Below are 17,958 nucleotides of genomic sequence, written 5' to 3' on the forward strand. Positions count from 1 at the left end.
TGAGTACCCCCGACTTGCCATTGGGTGGCCGGACTTTTGTGGACCATTCAGATCAGAAAAATGGGGCCCGGAAAAATGTTTGCATGACAGATAAGTGCATTTCTGTGAACGTGAATACGAGCGCCCCGAAAGAGGAAGCAGCTTCGCTATCTGCATTTGACAGAGGGGGTTTTATTTTAAGAAAATGAGTTATTTCTTCTTCTGCTCAGTTTGCATTTAAAGGGCTGGAGTCTCAGCTCACTTCCTGGGGTGAATCTGAAGTAACTCCTGGCTTAAATGCAGTGACTGACTCACCTGCGCCTTGGGCTTGCACTGGAAAGCAGGAGGAAGGGTGGGGCCTGAGACCTTAGTCGAGCCAGAGACGATAAAACTGCCCTACCTCACAGGGTGCATTAAAGGTTCTGAAGTGCTCAGATAACCGAGTAATGGGAGGCCATGTAGGTACCCAGGGTCGACAGGTAAAATGTTACTGCCTTGGCGTGGTAGAATATTCCCCCTCTTCTCAGTGTGAGTGACAACACAAGGTACAAGGCAAGGGGATGCCAGAGCCCTCCGCATTTTTCACGGGTGTCACTGTGATCCGATGCAGCCCACTGCGGCTTTTGAGACATGCCTCTCTGAGCTTCAGCATCCGCAGCGGAACCTGGCCTCTTTTGCTGTCGGCCTGTGACGATTTGGGGACGCTCTCGGGACAGTGTAGGAGTTCGGTATGAGATGATGAGGGCTCTGGGCGTATCTGTATCAAGCAGAAAACTCCATTTGGAAGGTGCAGCCTTTTCTCTGGTGTCCATTCACATCCGTGTGGGACCAAAATTCCAACAGAGCTGTCGTGGTCCAGGGCTGAACTGGTCCAAGGCTGGAAATAGCAGGTTGTTTAATTGGGAGTGCTCGCCCATTGAAATAGAATTGCTCTAAGCAATACTGGCTTCCAGCCAGGAGAACTGGTTTAGAGGTTGCCTGGCAGCGTTGGAATGCCCAGATCCTAAAATGCATCTGGGTGCCAACGGGAGCTAGGCACCTAAATACCTCTAAGGATTGGGGCCCAAGTCACCTGGGATCTGGGGGTCTGGGACCACCTGGGGAGGTTGAGCAGGAAGCCACCTGACAAAGGGAGCTAAATGTGACAAAAGGATAGGAGCTGCCTTATTCAGGGCCCATTCTTCGTCAGCTGAAGCAGCGCGAGAAGCAACCTGGCACGTAGGAGCTTGAGGAGCCAGGGGACCCTGCCTACCTGCCTGAGCACAGCTCGTCCCCCCCAGACCCCATCGGGAAGGGTGAGCGAGCGGGGGGCCCTGCGGGTTGGAGGTGAGTGGGCTGTGGGGACTTTACTCCCTTGTGCTTTCTCTGTTCACTGACAACGATGGGGTTAGAATCCAGGGCCCAGCGTGCGCCCCTGAGAGAGGTCAGTGGTAATCCCTTTGGGTGGGGTTCTGGCAGAGGGCATGTTTAAGCAATGGGGGGTGGGTCAGCAGCCCCTCAGGAGGGGGTGCTAGACAGAGGGTCTGTGCCCCAGGGCTGTGATCAGGCTCCAGAGGCTTAAATAATCCAGCGGCAGTGTTCCCTCGCAGCGGTCTAGCAAGTGGCTGAGACGGGCTGCTCACCTGGGACTGAGATATGGCCTAATCCTGCTCTCTTTGCAAACCCCAAACTCCCACCAGTTCCAGAATCAAGGGCCAGCTGTGTTTCAAACATTAAATATGACTTTATTGGATGAAATCCTGTGTATTACACACATGCGCACACGAGTGAGCCCACCCCCATTAGATTGCTCTACAGTTTTGATACTCCCGGAACCAAAAACAGTCCCCAGTCTTGCTAGGATTTGGACACGTGCTTCACATTATGGAGAATCAGGGCCAAAGTTTGCCATCCACAAGGGAGCAGCACCACAATCCAAAGCTAGGCAACATAGTCCAGTGCCAGGCAGGGTATTAGGATTCCTGGGTTCTGTTTCCTCACTCTATTTCTGGCTTGATAGGCAGGGTCACTTCGCCTTTCTGTGCCTCAGTTTCCCCTTCTAAAACGGGGCTGTTGCTATGCACACCCAATTGCAAAGCACTGTGAGATCTACAGGAGAAAAGTGCCATGTAACAGGTGAGATTGACTGTCACCTCTCTTCTTCATCAGGGGACAAGGGGAAGATTTGGGGTGGGGTGGGGTGGGATTGGCGTCCAGAGCTTTCTTCAAAAGTGAGCAACGCCCCTGTGGTTTCTCCATGTGTTGGCATCACGCTGGGGGGCTAGGAGGCGCTGCTGGGTCTGGCATCCTGGGTTAGCTGGGCGAGGCTGTGCTGTGTTCTGTTCAATCAAAGAGAAGCAAAATCCACATGAAAATGAGCTGGAAGGAAGCCAAGGAAGAGTTCAAAGGCTTCCACAGGCACTTCCCTTTCAGCATGCAGCCGCCCGCAACTCGTGGGTGCTGGGCACAGGATAGGAGATGGCAAGAGAAGCAGAAAACCAGCCGTCTTGCCCGGGCCCGAGGTTCTGGAATAAACCCACATCCAACTCTCCAGGAGCCTGACTGGCTGGGGTCAGCTGTGGAGTTTGCATCAGGACGACTCATCTCTGGGCACTGCTCAGAGCCTCCCTGGTGACCTGCAAACTCCTCTGCGCTTGGAGCCCAGATAGGTCAGGCCTGAGAAGGCCTCATTCTCCTCTCCCACCTGGGTTATCCCTGCTCTGTGCTGGTGCAAAGAAGAGCAGTGAAATGGCGTGAGCAAAGGCCCGGCAGCCTGGCGGTCAGGCAGACAACTCCGCCCCCAAACCAGAAAGGGGTTAACGACCTCCTGTGGTCACAAGCAGGCCCACCTGCTGCACCTGGGGCCTCAGGTGTGCCGAGCTGAGACTTCCTTGGAGGGTAGGAAAGGCTGCATCCCCCCACGGCTGGGTGGAGACTGGTCTTCAGGGAGCTGTGGGAGTGCTTTTCATTTTTTCTGGGCTGCTCTGGCTCTCTGGAAGGGCTGGGCTCCCTCAGAGGCACAGCCGGAGGGCTGGGACCCTGCCCCAGCCGGCAGGACTGCTATCACCCAGGGATTGACTGTCAAGGTAGGTCACCCAGGGTGTGATGGGGAGAGGCAGCCTTAGGCGATGCCCCTTGCTAATTGGGTATTAATAACTCCCAGCTCTTAGTGAGCAATGGATGAAAAGTGCACGTGTGTCACGTGGGAGGGTTAAAAACCTCTTAAGTGCATCTGTTTGGCAGCTGCCCTTCATCCAGCCCTAGCTCCTCGCTGTCTCCAAGATGGAGACGTGTCCGCAGGCTAGTCAAGAAGTCTAAAGTCTGGGTGGAGGGGATTTTGCATTTGGGGGAAGGAGTGGGTGTGTGGGTGGGTGGGACAGGCATGGCAGGAGGAGAGAGACATCCAGCGAGAAAGAGCGACAGAGCAGGACAAAAAGCCCAGCAGACACAGGCTGGGAGCAGGGTGTACAAGAGGAGTCCCTGGACAGAGCAACTGTCATGGTGCTGCAGTCAGTTAGAACTAAGTGTGAAGTTTTGCCATCGATATCAGGGGCCCAGGATTTCACCCTAGTTCTTTAGCAGCTGACGGCCAGGGGCAATTCAATCAGTGCTGTTGCTTATTTTCAAAAAGTAAAACCAAGGAGCTGTGACTTCTTGCCTGGCTGGGGGGAAGGATCTGGGTCAGCGAGAGCTTCTTCATTTTTCTTGGTGGTTAGAGTCTCCTCACCAGTCCGATTCCACGCCTGCAATACAAAATACAGCCATGACAGATGGATCTTCGCCTGTGTGTTTGAATAGGCTAACCCACTGCTTCCTGCCTAGCTCTGAAATGCTTCCCAAATGTGAATGGGTGGAGCCTCGTTGCACTCTGGCTAAGCATTGTTATTCCCATGTGGGGAAACTGAGTCACACAGGTGCAGTGGCCCAGGTGTCTGTCACTGGGCAATACTTCCATGAGAACTAAGGGCCATAGTTTCAATTCACTTTTATACTGGTGCAGGTCTGCTGGAATCAGGGGAGGTATGTTGGCATGAAACTGGATTAACACAGGGCTGAATCAGGCCCTAAATTTGAAAAAATGGTTTAATGCAATCTAGGAATAAAGACCCATTCGTGTGCAAGTGCTCACACCGAGGCTTTCTAAGCCGTGGGGTCTTTGCGTTAGAGACCCATAAGTGGTGCTGTGGGGTGAGCGCTTTGAGATCTATTGGATGCGAGCTGCTTTCCAAAGCAGGGTCTGGATCACTTGCGCCCCCTCACGATTTTACAGATGAGGAAATTGAGGCCTAGCGAGGTGACTTGCTCAGGGTCCGATGGGGAGCCTGGCAGAGGAACAGAAGGCAGGATTCTGGACTCTCGGCCTCCTGCCTTCTCTCTCCGTTTGGCTGGGCTACGTCAAAGAGCGAGCCGGATTCTAATCCTGGTGCGGATGGTCATTTGCTGGGTGGCAGGAGGGGAGAGGGATTAGTAAGGATTTTTCTAACAATTTCACTGGGGAGGGAAAATATGTCTTAGGGACCTACCTCTGGATGGGGGTTAACATGGGCTGCACTGTGAACCGCTTGATTGTCTTGTGAATCAGAGTCTGAAATACAAAGCATTGGGCTGGTAATGAACCCACAAAGAAAAACAAGCCAAGGAAAAGCAGGTTATTTAAAAATTTGTTGCTCCACACCCGTTCCTGCTCAGAGCGATAATGGGGACTCAGCCCCAGATCCTCAAAGGATTTAGGCAACTAACTCCCATTGAAATTCAGGCCAACGGGAGTCAGGCCCTTAAATACCCTTGGGGCAGGGACTGTCTTTGTTTCCTGTGTTTGTACGGCTCCTAGCATCGTGGGGTCCTGGTCCGTGACCAAAGCTCCAGGTTCTGCTGCAATATGAATAACTAATACATGTCTGTAGGATTTAGCCCTAAGTGTGCTGAGCAATCAAAACTGGCAATGCGCAGTGAATGGAAAGTGCAAAAGAAGGGAAAGGAAAATAGACCATGACTGGGGGGGGGGGAGGAAATCTGGGGGGGGAATCTTATTTGCAATGTTGTTGTAGCCATGTTGGTCCCAGGGTATTAGAGAGACCATCCCCTTGAGAGTCCATGAGATTTGTGCTCCTAAATCACTTGGGTCCAGATCTTAAAGTCGTATAGGTGCCTAAATCCTGGTGAAATCAGGCCATCGGTGGGAGTTAGGCCCTTAAAGAATTTTGAGGTTCTGGCCCTTGGGCACCCACCGATCCTCATTACTCAGATACCACAATGATGGGCACAGCATAGTGTGAATAGAATGGAAGCTGGAGTGAATCTTACCCGAGGATTGAGAACTGGACCCGGCTCTGCTGCGGCTCTCTGAGAAACAAAACCAAAGAGTGGCGTTAAGTGAAATCACTGGCGGAATAAATGTTTTTTTACATTCTTCTGCATTCACCCAAGAAAGCAGTGCGGTGGTGAGGATGACCAAGGGAGGCGAGGAGAGGGGGGCAAATGGCTGTGGCAGGAGACTCTAAAGTGAAGTTTCAATCCTGACTCCTTTAATGAGCTGGCTAGTGTGGGAGTGCATCGTTGCCCTCTACTGGATGAAATAAAAATTACCTCATGGTGTCATAGACCCTATGTGGCTAGCCACTGATGGGGATTCTCCTGTAGCTCAGATGGCATGGGCCTGAGGTTTGGGAGCAGCAGGATCTAAATTCTGACCCTGCTGGGGCTCCAGCATGCCGCGTCAGTCCCGAAGGGCTGTGGATGCCTGCAGCATGGGGCATACAAGGTCACGCTGCACAGAGAACACCACTGCACCTCAGCCCGCCTGACCTCAATGCGCAGTCCAGGTTTGTCTCCGTGTCGGTCCCCCAAAAGAAGGACCGTCCGGTTTAAAACCAGGCAACTGACCTGCCTAATTCAGAGTCACCCCCCGGCCTTTCACTGAAGTGCATCTGGATTTGCACCAGGGCAGTTGAGATCAGAGTCGGGCCTGGAAATTCCAGGCCCATGGAGCCAGGCCACACCCCGCACCTCTCTCTGTGGTCTTCCTGTACGTGAAATACAGGGTGATCAACGCAATGACCATGAACACTGGCGGGACCCAGTACTTGATCAAGCTGGAAGCTGAGGCTCCTACAAAGGGAAGAGAAGGAATTGAGTCACAGCCAGGGCCAACTCCTCAGCTGGTGTAAATCCAGACAGCTCCAGGGATGGCAACAGAGCTGGGCTGATTCAGAGCAGCCTTGGAAGGTCTCCGGATAGTGCACTGCCATAAACCCGCTCGTCGCTTTGCCCTGTGCCTTATATTGTAATGGTAGCACCTAGAGGGCTGGCCCTTGGGTGCTGCCTCTTCCCCAGGGAGCTTACAGTCAAATCAGATAAAGGGCAGGAAGGGAAACTGAGGCAAGGCAGGAAGTGACTTTCCCAGTGGCGGGAGTAGAACTTGGGGCTCCTGAGTCCCAAGCCAGTGCTCTAACCAGTAGGCCACAGACCTATCTAGGAAGTGTACTGAGCTGTGGGTGGGAATACTGAGCCTGACCATCGCAGTGCTTGCTCAGGGACACCATGCTGGAACTCTTGCTCTCCGTGTTGTGGATGGTACAGGTGTAGTTCAGGAAGCCATCAGGTGGCTTCTGGGTGATGCGGAGAATGGGCTCCGTGGACAGAACGTGGCTCTTCCCGGGCTGGTGCCAGACGTACGTGATGTCCCTGCCTCCTTCCCGCATGGTGCAGGTCAAGGTGACATTGCAGATCCCCTCCACGGAGTGGATTGCAATCTCTGGCTTTGACAGCTGCCCTGCTGGGACACGGGGACAATCATCATCATCATCCTTCGTTCACCAAGCACCTCACAAAGGGAAGTCAGGATCATCCTGCCCATTGCACAGATAGGGAAACTGAGGCATGGAGAAATTACTTGCCAGTGGTCACCCAGTAGGCCAGTGGCAAAGCTGGGGCTAGAACCCAGGTCTTCAGAGTCCCAATCCAGTGCTCTAGGCACAGGTGTGGCAGATCCAATTGCAGTGTCTGCAAGTGCAGCTGCCTGTAACTGCAGTCAGGGAGTAAATCATAGGACCTAATTTTTATCATCTGTATTGTGATGGCCTGTGTGGCTACAGTTATGCCCAGTTCAAATTTCTGAGTCATTCAAACCATTTCCCAACCTGCTCTAGTCTGCCACGTCCCCTTCTGCAAGAAATCCCGTTTGGCTTACCTGAGTGGGTTCCCTCATGGGTAACAGCTCAGCGAGGGGAGTGGGGACTCGCCCTGAATGCGGTGGGCAGAGCTCTCTGCCCAAGACTTACTGGTTTTGCGCCCAGTGGTGTCCTTTACTGGGATGAGAACTGTTGTGTTGGGCGTTGTGGGTCCTCCTTCTGCGGAGGTGGCTGTGTTTGTCGCGATCCAGGTTGCATTTCTGTCTCTTCTCTCTGCTGTCCAGGTGAAGTAGCTCGCTGTTCCTCCGAGATGCCCACTTTGCCCCGTGTCTTTGGACGATTGTCTTTGTTCTGCTGCTCTTGCAACTGCAAAAATTGTGACAGGTTTTGTTTTTAAATGAAAAATTGCACTTTAGCACGTCACAGACACAGCCAACGTCGCGGCCTACTGTATGACCACAGTGCCTACGTCAGTGGGGTGCTGGCCCATGAGCAGGGCTCCTAGGTACTACAGCAATACAGTAATTAATGTTAATTGCCAACCCAAGTGTTCAAAAACCAGGAGGCAAGATCCCCCAAATCGACAAAACGTATGTAAATCTCATATTTTTCAGCTAGTAATTAACTTACGAGTCTCTCTGTCTGGCTCCTGATTTCTGGGCCTTTAGGGTGCAATTGCTTTATGTTTTCAGGCTTTTCACTTTCTAACCCTGCAGGCCAGAAATATGTGGTTTGTTTGTTTATTAAACAAAGAAAGAAAGTGGAGATTATTACCTAATCACAGGATTCCAGGAGCAGATGCTTCGAAAAACACCAACATTGTGAATAGAGCTGGGCAAAAATATGTCAATGAAAGGTAAATTTGCCCCCCTCCCCCCCCAAATTTTTTTTTTCAGGACACCAAAACTATTTGCAAATTTGGGTCGAATTCAGCAAATAGTTTGTAGAGGGAAAAAAAATAATTTCTTTTTTGGAGGGTGTGAAGGGGAAATGTCAAATCAAACCATTTTGATTCAAATCAACCTTTTCAAAACCTTTCATTTGACCCAAACAAATTTTTTTTTTTTTTTTTTGTAATTTTTGTTTCAGCGAGGGGGAAAAACAAGAACAAATATTCAGGTTTGGTTCAAAAGGAACGGACTCTTTAGATTTCTGGTTTGGTCACTGAACTGAAAAATCAGTCATTTGCCCAGTTCCAATTGTGAGACTCATGATACAATCACGAGAGTTGGCAGCTCTGGGACAAATCCAGACCTGGCCTCCGTTGCTGCTGCTCCAACGGAGGTCAGTGAAGCTGTATCCGCTAATGCCAGCTCTGCCTTTACCCCTCTCTCTTCTGTGTAAAACCCACGTTGCCATTCAGTCGGCCAGATTCTCCCACCTGATCCTGCCCCTCTGCTCCATTCAGGCAGCACAAATAGGCCAGCGGCAGCCGCCACCAATTTGGTCGACTTAATATGTGCTCCTACGTCACTGGGAAGCTCATTATGTCCACTCTGATGTGGAGCGGTCAGGTGGTACCCTTACCATAGAAAGAGGTTTCAGAGTAGCAGCCGTGTTTGTCTGTATTCGCAAAAAGAACAGGAGGACGTGTGGCACCTTAGAGACTAACCAATTTATTTGAGCATGAGCTTTCGTGAGCTACAGCTCACTTCGTCGGATGCATTCAGTGGAAAATACAGTGGGGAGATTTATATACACAGAGAACATGAAACAATGGGTGTTACCATACAGACTGTAACGAGAGTGATCACTTAAGATGAGCTGTTACCAACAGGAGAGACTGTCCAGTTTGGCCAATGTACATGGCAGAGGGGCATTGCTGGCCCATGATGGCATATATCACATTGGTAGATGTGCAGGTGAACGAGCCTCTGATAGTGTGGCTGATGTGATGGTGTCCCCTGAATAGATATGTGGACACAGTTGGCAACAGGCTTTGTTGCAAGGATAGGTTCCTGGGTTAGTGGTTCTGTGGTGTGGTTGCTGGTGAGTATTTGCTTCAGGCTGGGGGGCTGTCTGTAAGCAAGGACTGGCCTGTCTCCCAAGATCTGTGAGAGTGATGGGTCGTCCCTCAGAATAGGTTGTAGATCCTTGATGACGCGTTGGAGGGGTCTTAGTTGGGGGCTGAAGGTGAGGGCTAGTGGCATTCTGTTCTTTTCTTTGTTGGGCCTGTCCTGTAGTAGGTGACTTCTTCGTTTGTTAGTTTAATGACTCTGTGTATAATCTGAAGATTGGATTTCTTTGTGACCTCAAAGCCTCACAACAATAATCTAAAAGGTAAAACAAAATCTAATAATAAACGTATACAGGTCTCATTGAAAGGTGACGATGTTGACTAGAAAGGTCACCAGCGCTATCCTCACCTTGTTCATCATTCTGATCGCTGACGAGAGCGTGCAGGTGACCACAGTCTTCATTGCCTTGGCATGTACACAGATCTGTCCACGGCAAATGGTTCTGACTACAGACACAGATGATGGTGTGGCTGCCCCTTCTGATAGAGGCATAAGTAAGGTCTCGTAGAAGCTCAGATCCCACTGGGCCTTGAAGGACACAGGAAGTCATTCATCATCCACATTTTTCCATCCATGTGGCAATGGTGATCCAACATCTGGTGTCTCAATGTGTAAAGACCTCCAAATCTGTGTTTGCTAAGACGTTCTTATGACACGCTCTTCAAAACTGTCCTTACATGGTGGGCGTTTGCTCAGTGACTTGTCCTTTTTCAATGGCTAGATTGAGGCCTCTGGGGGTCTCTCTTTCTTTCTCGCTGTTGTCATACGGTACGGCTACCAATTTCCTTACTGCAGAAATTGCAGCTTGTCCGTCAATCTCTCCTAATTTGGCAAGACCTCTGAAATGGTATGCTCCCTTCGTTCTGACAATATTAAACACAGATTCTTCTGCCGCGCCCCCCCCCCCCCCAATACCAGATAAGGATGACACAGAGTCACATCCTATTAATGCGTGTGCAGCCAGGAAATACGTTGCAGAAGTCAGGAGTGAGTGCGTCACAAATTGCATGCATGGAGACAGAGTGATGCTTGTCAGTTGCGCTTATTTGGCCCCCACCGCTGTAGGTTGTACCTCACAATCTTTAACGTGGTTATCCTCGCAACACCCCTGTGAGGCAGGGCAGAGCTATTACCCTTACTGTACACATGGGGAAACTGAGGCACAGAGCCTGGCAGCCCAATGGGCAGTGGTGCTGGAACGCTTTGTGTGTGGGGGGGGTGCTGAAAGCCAGCAAAACTATCCCAAAATGCTTTACCTCGCACCCCCACCCCTCAGAGCGGGGGATGGGAGCAGGGCCATGCCTCCAGGAGGTGGGGACACAGATGGGGTAAGGGGGCCGAGGCTGGGGCCATGGCTGGGGGCAGGCTTGGGGCCAGTAGCGGAGCCCCACATGCAGGGCTGGCAGCTGGGACCCCTGGGCACGGGGCTGGCAGCTGGGACCCGCATAAAGCCTGGGGGTGCTTGCAGCAACCCTACTTCCCGCACCTCTGCCAATGGACGCTAGCTATCGAAATACCCCTGAGGATCAGAGTCTAAGTGACTTGCCCAAAGTCCTGCGGCAAGTCTCTGGTAGAGCAGACACTTGAATCCTCTTGTGTCCTTGGCCAGTGTTTCTCACCCTTTTTGATACCAGGGACTGCTTGCTGCCTTCTTAAACTGCCTCGGAGAGATCTCCGAGATGGGTGCCGGTCCGCAGACTGGTCATCGAGAGAAACTAACTCTCCTAGGCTACCTGCTAACTGAGCATCCCCGGGACAGTGTGGAGGCGTTATCAGCTAGTGCGGACTTGGTATAGGCATTGCTCAGTCCCCAGCCCCCCATCTTGGCCCCAGTCCTGTGCAATCCATCTACCTACCTACTCAATCTAATCTACCATGATACAAGACTGGCTGGTCCCGTGAGCTGCTGCATGCTCTAATCTCTTTGGGCCTGGGCACGCTAGGATGAAAAGAGGTATCTCTATACCGTGTTCGCAGATTCCCCCATTTAACCCCGGCGTGCACAGGCCCCTAGTAGAAATGAATCGGAATGCAAGAATGAAAGCCTTGGTTTTCACTGCTCAGAAATATTCTAGGTGCTCAATGCAGAGAGATGGTTGCAAACAAAAGAAAGTGTGAGTGGGTGATTCATATTTAGAGACATCCGGAGTAACCAGGTCAGGCTACTGAGACTAACAGCTTGATGCGCCTCTCTCTCATCCCAAGTATCAGGGGGGTAGGCGTGTTAGTCTGTATCCACAAAAACAACCGGGAGTCCGGTGGTACCTTAAAAACAAACCGATTTATTTGGGCATATGCTTTCGTGGGTAAAAAACCCACTTCTTCAGATGCACGTCTTAAACCCACTTCTTCTCTTACCCCAGTGTCAGTCAGGGGTGACTCCATAAAAGGCACTCACTGGTGCAAATGGAGAGTAACAGCACAAAGCTGGTGTGAGTCGGAGAATTGGGCCCTGCAACTGTTCCCAAGGTCTGAGAAATCCCCTCCTCCCCCCAGTCTAAGGGAATATTATCCAGAAGCTTTTCTGCAGAGCTTATCCCTGGTGCAGCTGAGCCTTTGAATATGAAGTGCTAATATTTGTTTTTTTATTATTTAAAGGCATGGTAATGCAAGACAATCTAGGGATCTGCATTGCAAAGCAGGGAGGTTTGAAAGAATTGCCCGGGTTCATTAGCTTCCCATTCAAGCTGCTGTCTCATGCAGGTTTCTGACATTCCCTTGCCTCTTGGGATAGTAACCAGCTCTAAGGCACTGATTCTCTGGTCTGCAGACCCCTGGGGAGCCACAGTCTAGGCCTAAGATTTCCAAGGGGGTCCACGCCTCTCTTTGAAATTTTTTAGGGGTCTGCAAATGAAAAAAGGCTGAAAACCACTGTTCTAAGGGACAGACCGTCATGGCACCTATCTCTGGGCCTGACTTCCGTTCCCCGCACCCCCATAGGTGAAAACAGGGGTTACAGTCTGCTTGGGAACTCTACATTTTCATCTGTCCTGCAGGAGAGAAGAGCCGTTCGGATGGGAACTCGGGACTTGACCATCTAGACTGGTGCTGGAGGGATGGGCATGTCCAGGACCACGGGCTTTGGGGTGCATTTTGACTGGCTGACCAAATCTCGGAGCTATAACGGTGTCCCACCCTCAGAGCACACGCAGCCAATCAGTGCTCTGCATCGAGCGTCTGGTTGGCTGCGCGGGGGCGGTTGTGGGTGGAGCTCTCTGGGAAGCTGAGAACACGCGTCTCAATCAGCGGGGCTGAGTCTCGTTGACACGGAGCCCCCTGGGCGCCATCTTGGGCGGCATCACGTGCGTGTCACTGTCATTCGGACCCCTGCGAGCGTCCCGTAATGAGCCCGCAGCAGAGGGCGACGGGACGAGATTCCTACTCGCTCCAAGGGCAGATACAAGCGGGCAACAACCTGGAGTCCTTAAAGGAACGTAGTGATGCTAGGTTTCAGAGTAACAGCCGTGTTAGTCTGTATTCCCACCCCAGGACAGTGGGGTGGGAGGAGGTATTGTTTCATATTCTCTGTGTATATATAAAGCCTGCTGCAGTTTCCACGATATGCATCCGATGAAGTGAGCTGTAGCTCACGAAAGCTCATGCTCAAATAAATTGGTTAGTCTCTAAGGTGCCACAAGTCCTCCTTTTCTTTTTGTAGTGATGCTAATGACCCAGCTTGGCCACACCCGACGTGCAGCTGCAAGCTAAGGCTTTGTCTTAGCTGCCCCCCCCGACCCCCGCAAAAGGCCCTCCCCGGGTGGATTAACCTCTCCACTGCAGCCACAGCACCTGGGGATGCTCTCTGCAGCTTAGACAGCGGCCCCCTAGGAGTGACCGACCACATCTCCGACTGACCGGAAGCGCCTGTTGGGTGAAGCAGCTGTTGAGTAACCCCTGCTGGAGCAACCTTCCTAGAAGCAAGAAGCTGAAGTGCCGTTGAGCAATGCTTCCCGCAGAGCCCATGCAAAAGACAAGGGGAGCGTCGAGCTGCCTCCCGGGGACGGATGGAAATAGCAGGACCCTGAGCAGCCTCAAACTGACCCTAACAGGTGGTTGGGAAACTCGCCCACTGCGCCCGACTCAGCTGTGCGGAGCGTGCAGCGATATGTCGAAGCGTAGCCAGGGGTGGATCGGAGTCCGTGAGAATCAGGCCTGAGGTCGGTGGATGGAAATCAGAGGCAGGGAAACTTAAAGCAAAGTGGTGGTTTCTTTGTGTAACCATAGCATTCAGGAGCCCCAGTCACGGAGCAGGACCCCATGGTGCCAGGTGCTGTACAAATAAATCCACAGCAAAGAAAGACAAGCCCCTTCCCCAAAGGGCTGACCATCGAAAGACAGACAAGAGACGGGGGAGCACCAGGAAACCGTGAGACAATAGCCATCAGCCTGATAGGCTGGGATCTTGGGTCGCCAGCAGCCTGACCATTGTCCTGTTCTTTTTATAGGCTTCCCAGCAAAGGAGACTTGTAGGCCAAGTGGAAGGAAACGTTGTATGACCTGGGTCTCCCCCACAAGAGTTTTTATCTCTGATTAGCTAACTGGGAATAAAAGAGCAGTCACCGCACAGACTCTTCATTCAACCTGCGTTCGCTGCACAAGTTCAACCCCGGGCTACTCTGCAGGCTCGAACTCGCGCTGCTAACGCAAGTTAGAAACCGAGCTGCCTTATCTCCACTGCTATTTGAACCCGGTTTAGCTAACCTGAGTTAACCAACAAAAAGAAGTGTGAGTTTAACTGTCTAGCGTTAGCCCTTTGTATAATCCAGAGTATTGGATTCTCCTGTAGCCAGGAGTTCACGGATTGGCTATGCTGGGGCACGTCTACACTGCAGTGACACTTGTCGTTTTCTGTGCTAAAAGACTAATTCAATCTTATGTTTTAAGACGTCAGTTTATGGCTCTAGGGGTCAGACGAGAAATCCCAGTAGCCAACCACACCTACAGCTTGGCCAAGCTGTATTATGGGGAGTTTTCAATCTCTTACACAGCATCATGCAGAGGAAGGACCCCAGGCGTGGGGGACCAGGGGCAGGGTACAGCTTGTGTGGTGTTTCTGGAACTTGTCCAGGGTAGGGTGACCAGATAGCAACTGTGAAAAAATGGGATGGGGGTGGGGGGTAATAAGCACCTATACAAGAAAAAGTCCCAGAAAACAGGACTGTCCCTTTAAAAACAGGACATCTGGTCACCCTAGTCCAGGGTCACAAACCAGTCAGTGACCAAGCTGGGACCACCACGCAGCTCCCTTTTGTGACTACTGGACCACGCTCCGTCCTATCCCGCGCCTATCGGTGGAGCTCTGTAGCCCAGATTCCAACTCCCTTCTTTCTAATGATGAGATGACCTGCCCTTCCCAGAGCTGGGACTAGAAGCCAGGAGTCCTGCTTCCATTCCCCTGCCCTAGCCCCTAGGCCAGATTCATCCTCCGGGGATTTTGCTTTCACTTGATGCTCTGTTATAAAAGCCCCCTAGCCTTTCAGAGGCTGTGAGCGTCAGCTACATCCATAAGTACAAATCTATCCTCTTGCAGGTGCAGCCAGGGCCACTAAAGCCCACTAGAAAGAAAACAGCCACCAATCCTCACCCCCTGTCCCTGACTCTGGACTCACCGGTTCCAGCACACAGCACCGAGATCCAAACCCACCACACGCTTCTTTCTTTTGGCGCCATTCTCTGAAACTCAACCGCATGCAGCTGAATTCACAAGCTCTTCCTTCCCCAGCTTCCTCTTTAGGAATTAAACAATATGCAAGAAATCCATGTAGCAATCTGGGTGATGAATAAGAACAAGTGGCGTTCTGGGCTCCTTCTGGTTTAAAGCTGGAGCGGATGGTTTGAGAGAGGTGGCTTTATTCAATTGCAATGTCTCATTTATTATTGTTTGTGTTTATCACAGTAGTGCTGAAGGAGCTGCTGAAAGCAAGGGAGGGCAGGGTGCTTGGAGCTGTACAAACGCAGGGTCGCAGACAGTCCCTGTCCTGAAGATATTATAATCAAAATAGGCAACACAACAGGGGCGGGGGATAAAGCATTCAAACAGCGATCAGGGTGAAAATGTCATGGTGGTCCCCTCATTTTGCAGGAGAGTGGGGTTTAGTCAGTTCCATTAGCTAAATGGAAAGACGTGGGAAGGGAGAGGGTGGGGTGAACAGAGCAGGGAGAAGAGGGATGAGGGGAAGGATGTGGAGCTGCCCGGTAATAATTCATGAATACAGCTGCCCCTTTGTGTTCTGAGTGGCTAGTCCGATTTCAGGGCCACCTGGGGGCATGCCGGTGGGAAGTAGGAAGTGATGGAGTCTGGTATCTTGTCTGATGCTGTCTTGTTTGCTTAGTTACAAGGAAAGTACAAAATCCTGCTGCTCCAAATGCAGGAGGACCCGAGAACGAAAGGGGCAGTTTTTGAGCTCGCCGCCCCAAGTCTCTGTAGCCAACACCAGACCCAACAGCTGTCCAGCTTTTTCCAGGGTGTCACTGTGCTCTCAGGCTACTGCTTGGCTTTTGGCCTCCACCTCTCTGTTGTGTGTGTTCTACACACACCTTCTCCCCACTCAGGCCAGACTCCTGCGTGAGATCAAAACCCCCTTTCCTCTTTGCCAGGGAGGGAGGTGATTCTAATTAACCCATCCTGACAGTTATGTTAATTGAAGGGTGCGTTCATGCCCAGTCTCAGAGCCCACGACCATCAAAGCAGTCACCAGTACCCCTATACATTGGCCTGGCTATTGGGATGTACTGTACGAATATATTGGGTTTACCCAACAGAGGGCTGACTGGGGAAACAGGCAGGACAGAAGGGAATGGCTCAAGGTAAGCGGCCGCTCCGCCAACACTTGAGTTGGCAAAGGACAGCACCAGACCTATGGGCTCTGAGGACTCCGGTTCAGCCCACAGGGTCTGTCTTGAAAGTCCAAAGGCCAGGAACACAGAAGAACAAAAGAACGAGAGCAGGATTTAAAAGGGACCCACTCAAGTGTGTGTATGCAGGGGGCTAAAGGGGGTTGGTATTTGTTTGAGGGAACCAAATTGAGACATGACCCTGCTGGGGCTGCGTGAAGGGGCTGGGCCTGCCTATGTCACTAGCAGGGGATGGTGAGACTGGAGGGGACGAGCTGGCTGGAGACGGTCTTTAAAAACACCTCTTTCTCTAAAAGCTTTTTTCCTCCTGCAAAGATAACTAGTGCTGTTGTCTTCAGAGGCTGTCTGGTCATTATACGCCGGTCACAGATTCTCAAAGGAAAGAACTGCCCATGCCGAACCCAGTCACACCTTCAGGATGTCCGGGGGCAAGTGGCTGTAACCCAGGGCTCGGTCTAGGCTTGGGCGAATTGTGGCATTGTGTGCCAGGAGAAGTAAAGGCAGGAGGGCTGACGTCTGAGGGGATGCACCCAGAGACCATGTTACCCACACAAAATTCTCTGTTACTCACACGCTCTTGCCTAGGGCACCCACCCTTACCCTGTTCCTAGGGCTCAGGCACAACCCTGCGGGTTTGCAGGACCTCTTTCCAGTGAAAGAGCTGTATCCTCTATTTATTAGCAGATTTATTTGGACATAAGCTTTTGTGAGTAAAAAAACCCACTTCTTCAGATGCAACTCCAAGATCCAACCCAGCCTCCTCCTTGTTGTTTTTGTGGATAAAGACTAGCCCGGCTACCCCCTGATACTTGACCGCTATTTATTAACAGTCACCCAAAACAGACTGTGCATGCTACACACAGTGCTCAACACTCCCAAGAAGACAGACAAACTTTTCCCTGCTGGCCAGTCAGGATCGGGGTCCATCTGGGGGGCTCCTGTCTCTGCACAGTGTCGTTGGCAGAGTGTTGAGGTCTGGCAGCTCTGATCTTTGGGGCTGTGTCCTGGAGTCGGTTCCCAAAGAACTTCCTTTTGGACCCCAGTTTATATAGTGAAATTTGAGTCCTGTTTAGCTATATCTTAACCAATCATTTTATTATATTTTACTAAGCAACCCTAACACAGTGTAACAAAATTCTTTAACGAGTCCTACCCCACCACCTTAATTAATTTACAACTAGCAAAATTAATTAGGTAACAGACAGGAAAAATTAAAGAACCAGACAGAGACCATACAGATAAACAATAGGGAAGTGGGGACCATAATGACAAAACAATGAAGAAATGAGGATTTCACAATCACAACTGTTGATAAGGGATTTCTTGACAGACAGGATGCTATCAAACTAAGTTTTCTTTAACCATCTTAAGATCTGTTTCTTTATCTGGGGATAGTGGGGGCCATTAGGATGGGGTCTCCTTCTTAACAGTCTGATATTACATTGTTTTAATGTAATTTAGATGGAATGTGAGGATGTGACTTCCTGCTTCTCAGCTAATGGCTGCTGCTCGGCTGCTCTTTTTTTAATCTGGCTGCAGACGAAGGCCTGAGACTTTAGGCCTTACAGTATGGCTGCAGACAAAGGCCTTATCCTTACACCCAGAGGGGAAGCGGTGCAGATGGTTTCAGAGTAACAGCCGTGTCAGTCTGTATTCGCAAAAAGAAAAGGAGGACTTGCGGCACCTTAGAGACTAACCAATTTATTTGAGCAGATGGTGTAACAAAGGGCAGGTGTGGAGGGTGGGAGAGGTGAAGACATAGACTGGGACATTTGAGCAATCTGCATAGAGCACTTATATGGCTCCATCCCCATGGTCTCTGAGTGCTTCACAATCCCCAGAGTAATTAACCCCCCAGCACCCCTGGGAGGTAGGGCTATATACCCATGACATAGATGGGGGAAACTGAGACAGAGGCTACATGACTTGCCCAAGGTCACACAATAGAGCAGTGGCAGAGTTGGGACTGGCTCCAAAGTCTCTTGAGGCACTGCACT

The 17,958-nt window shown here is 51.1% G+C and overlaps 1 protein-coding gene across 1 annotated transcript; it reads right to left on the bottom strand.

The window, feature by feature from the left end:
- Positions 1–1,680: 1,680 nt before the first annotated feature.
- Positions 1,681–14,861, bottom strand: LOC140902662 (uncharacterized). The gene is made up of 8 exons (XM_073322989.1): positions 14,716–14,861; positions 7,239–7,454; positions 6,473–6,730; positions 5,965–6,066; positions 5,263–5,301; positions 4,482–4,543; positions 3,617–3,701; positions 1,681–2,297 (listed from the first exon to the last, which is right to left on the bottom strand). The coding sequence occupies exons 1-8, from the start codon at positions 14,774–14,776 to the stop codon at positions 2,272–2,274; spliced, it is 849 nt and encodes a 282-aa protein (XP_073179090.1). The 5' UTR covers positions 14,777–14,861; the 3' UTR covers positions 1,681–2,271.
- Positions 14,862–17,958: the final 3,097 nt, after the last annotated feature.

Source organism: Lepidochelys kempii, chromosome 24 (assembly GCF_965140285.1).
Source record: "Lepidochelys kempii isolate rLepKem1 chromosome 24, rLepKem1.hap1, whole genome shotgun sequence".
In the NCBI taxonomy this organism is placed as follows: Eukaryota; Metazoa; Chordata; order Testudines; family Cheloniidae; genus Lepidochelys; species Lepidochelys kempii.

Coding starts and splice junctions, on each gene's coding strand:
- LOC140902662 (XM_073322989.1), bottom strand. CDS start 14,776: ATGGCGCCAAAAGAAAGAAGCGTGTGGTGGGTTTGGATCTCGGTGCTG. Junction 7,455..14,715: donor GGTGCTGTGTGCTGGAACCG/GTGAGTCCAGAG, acceptor CAATTTTTGCAG/TTGCAAGAGCAGCAGAACAA. Junction 3,702..4,481: donor ATGTTAACCCCCATCCAGAG/GTAGGTCCCTAA, acceptor TTTGTATTGCAG/GCGTGGAATCGGACTGGTGA.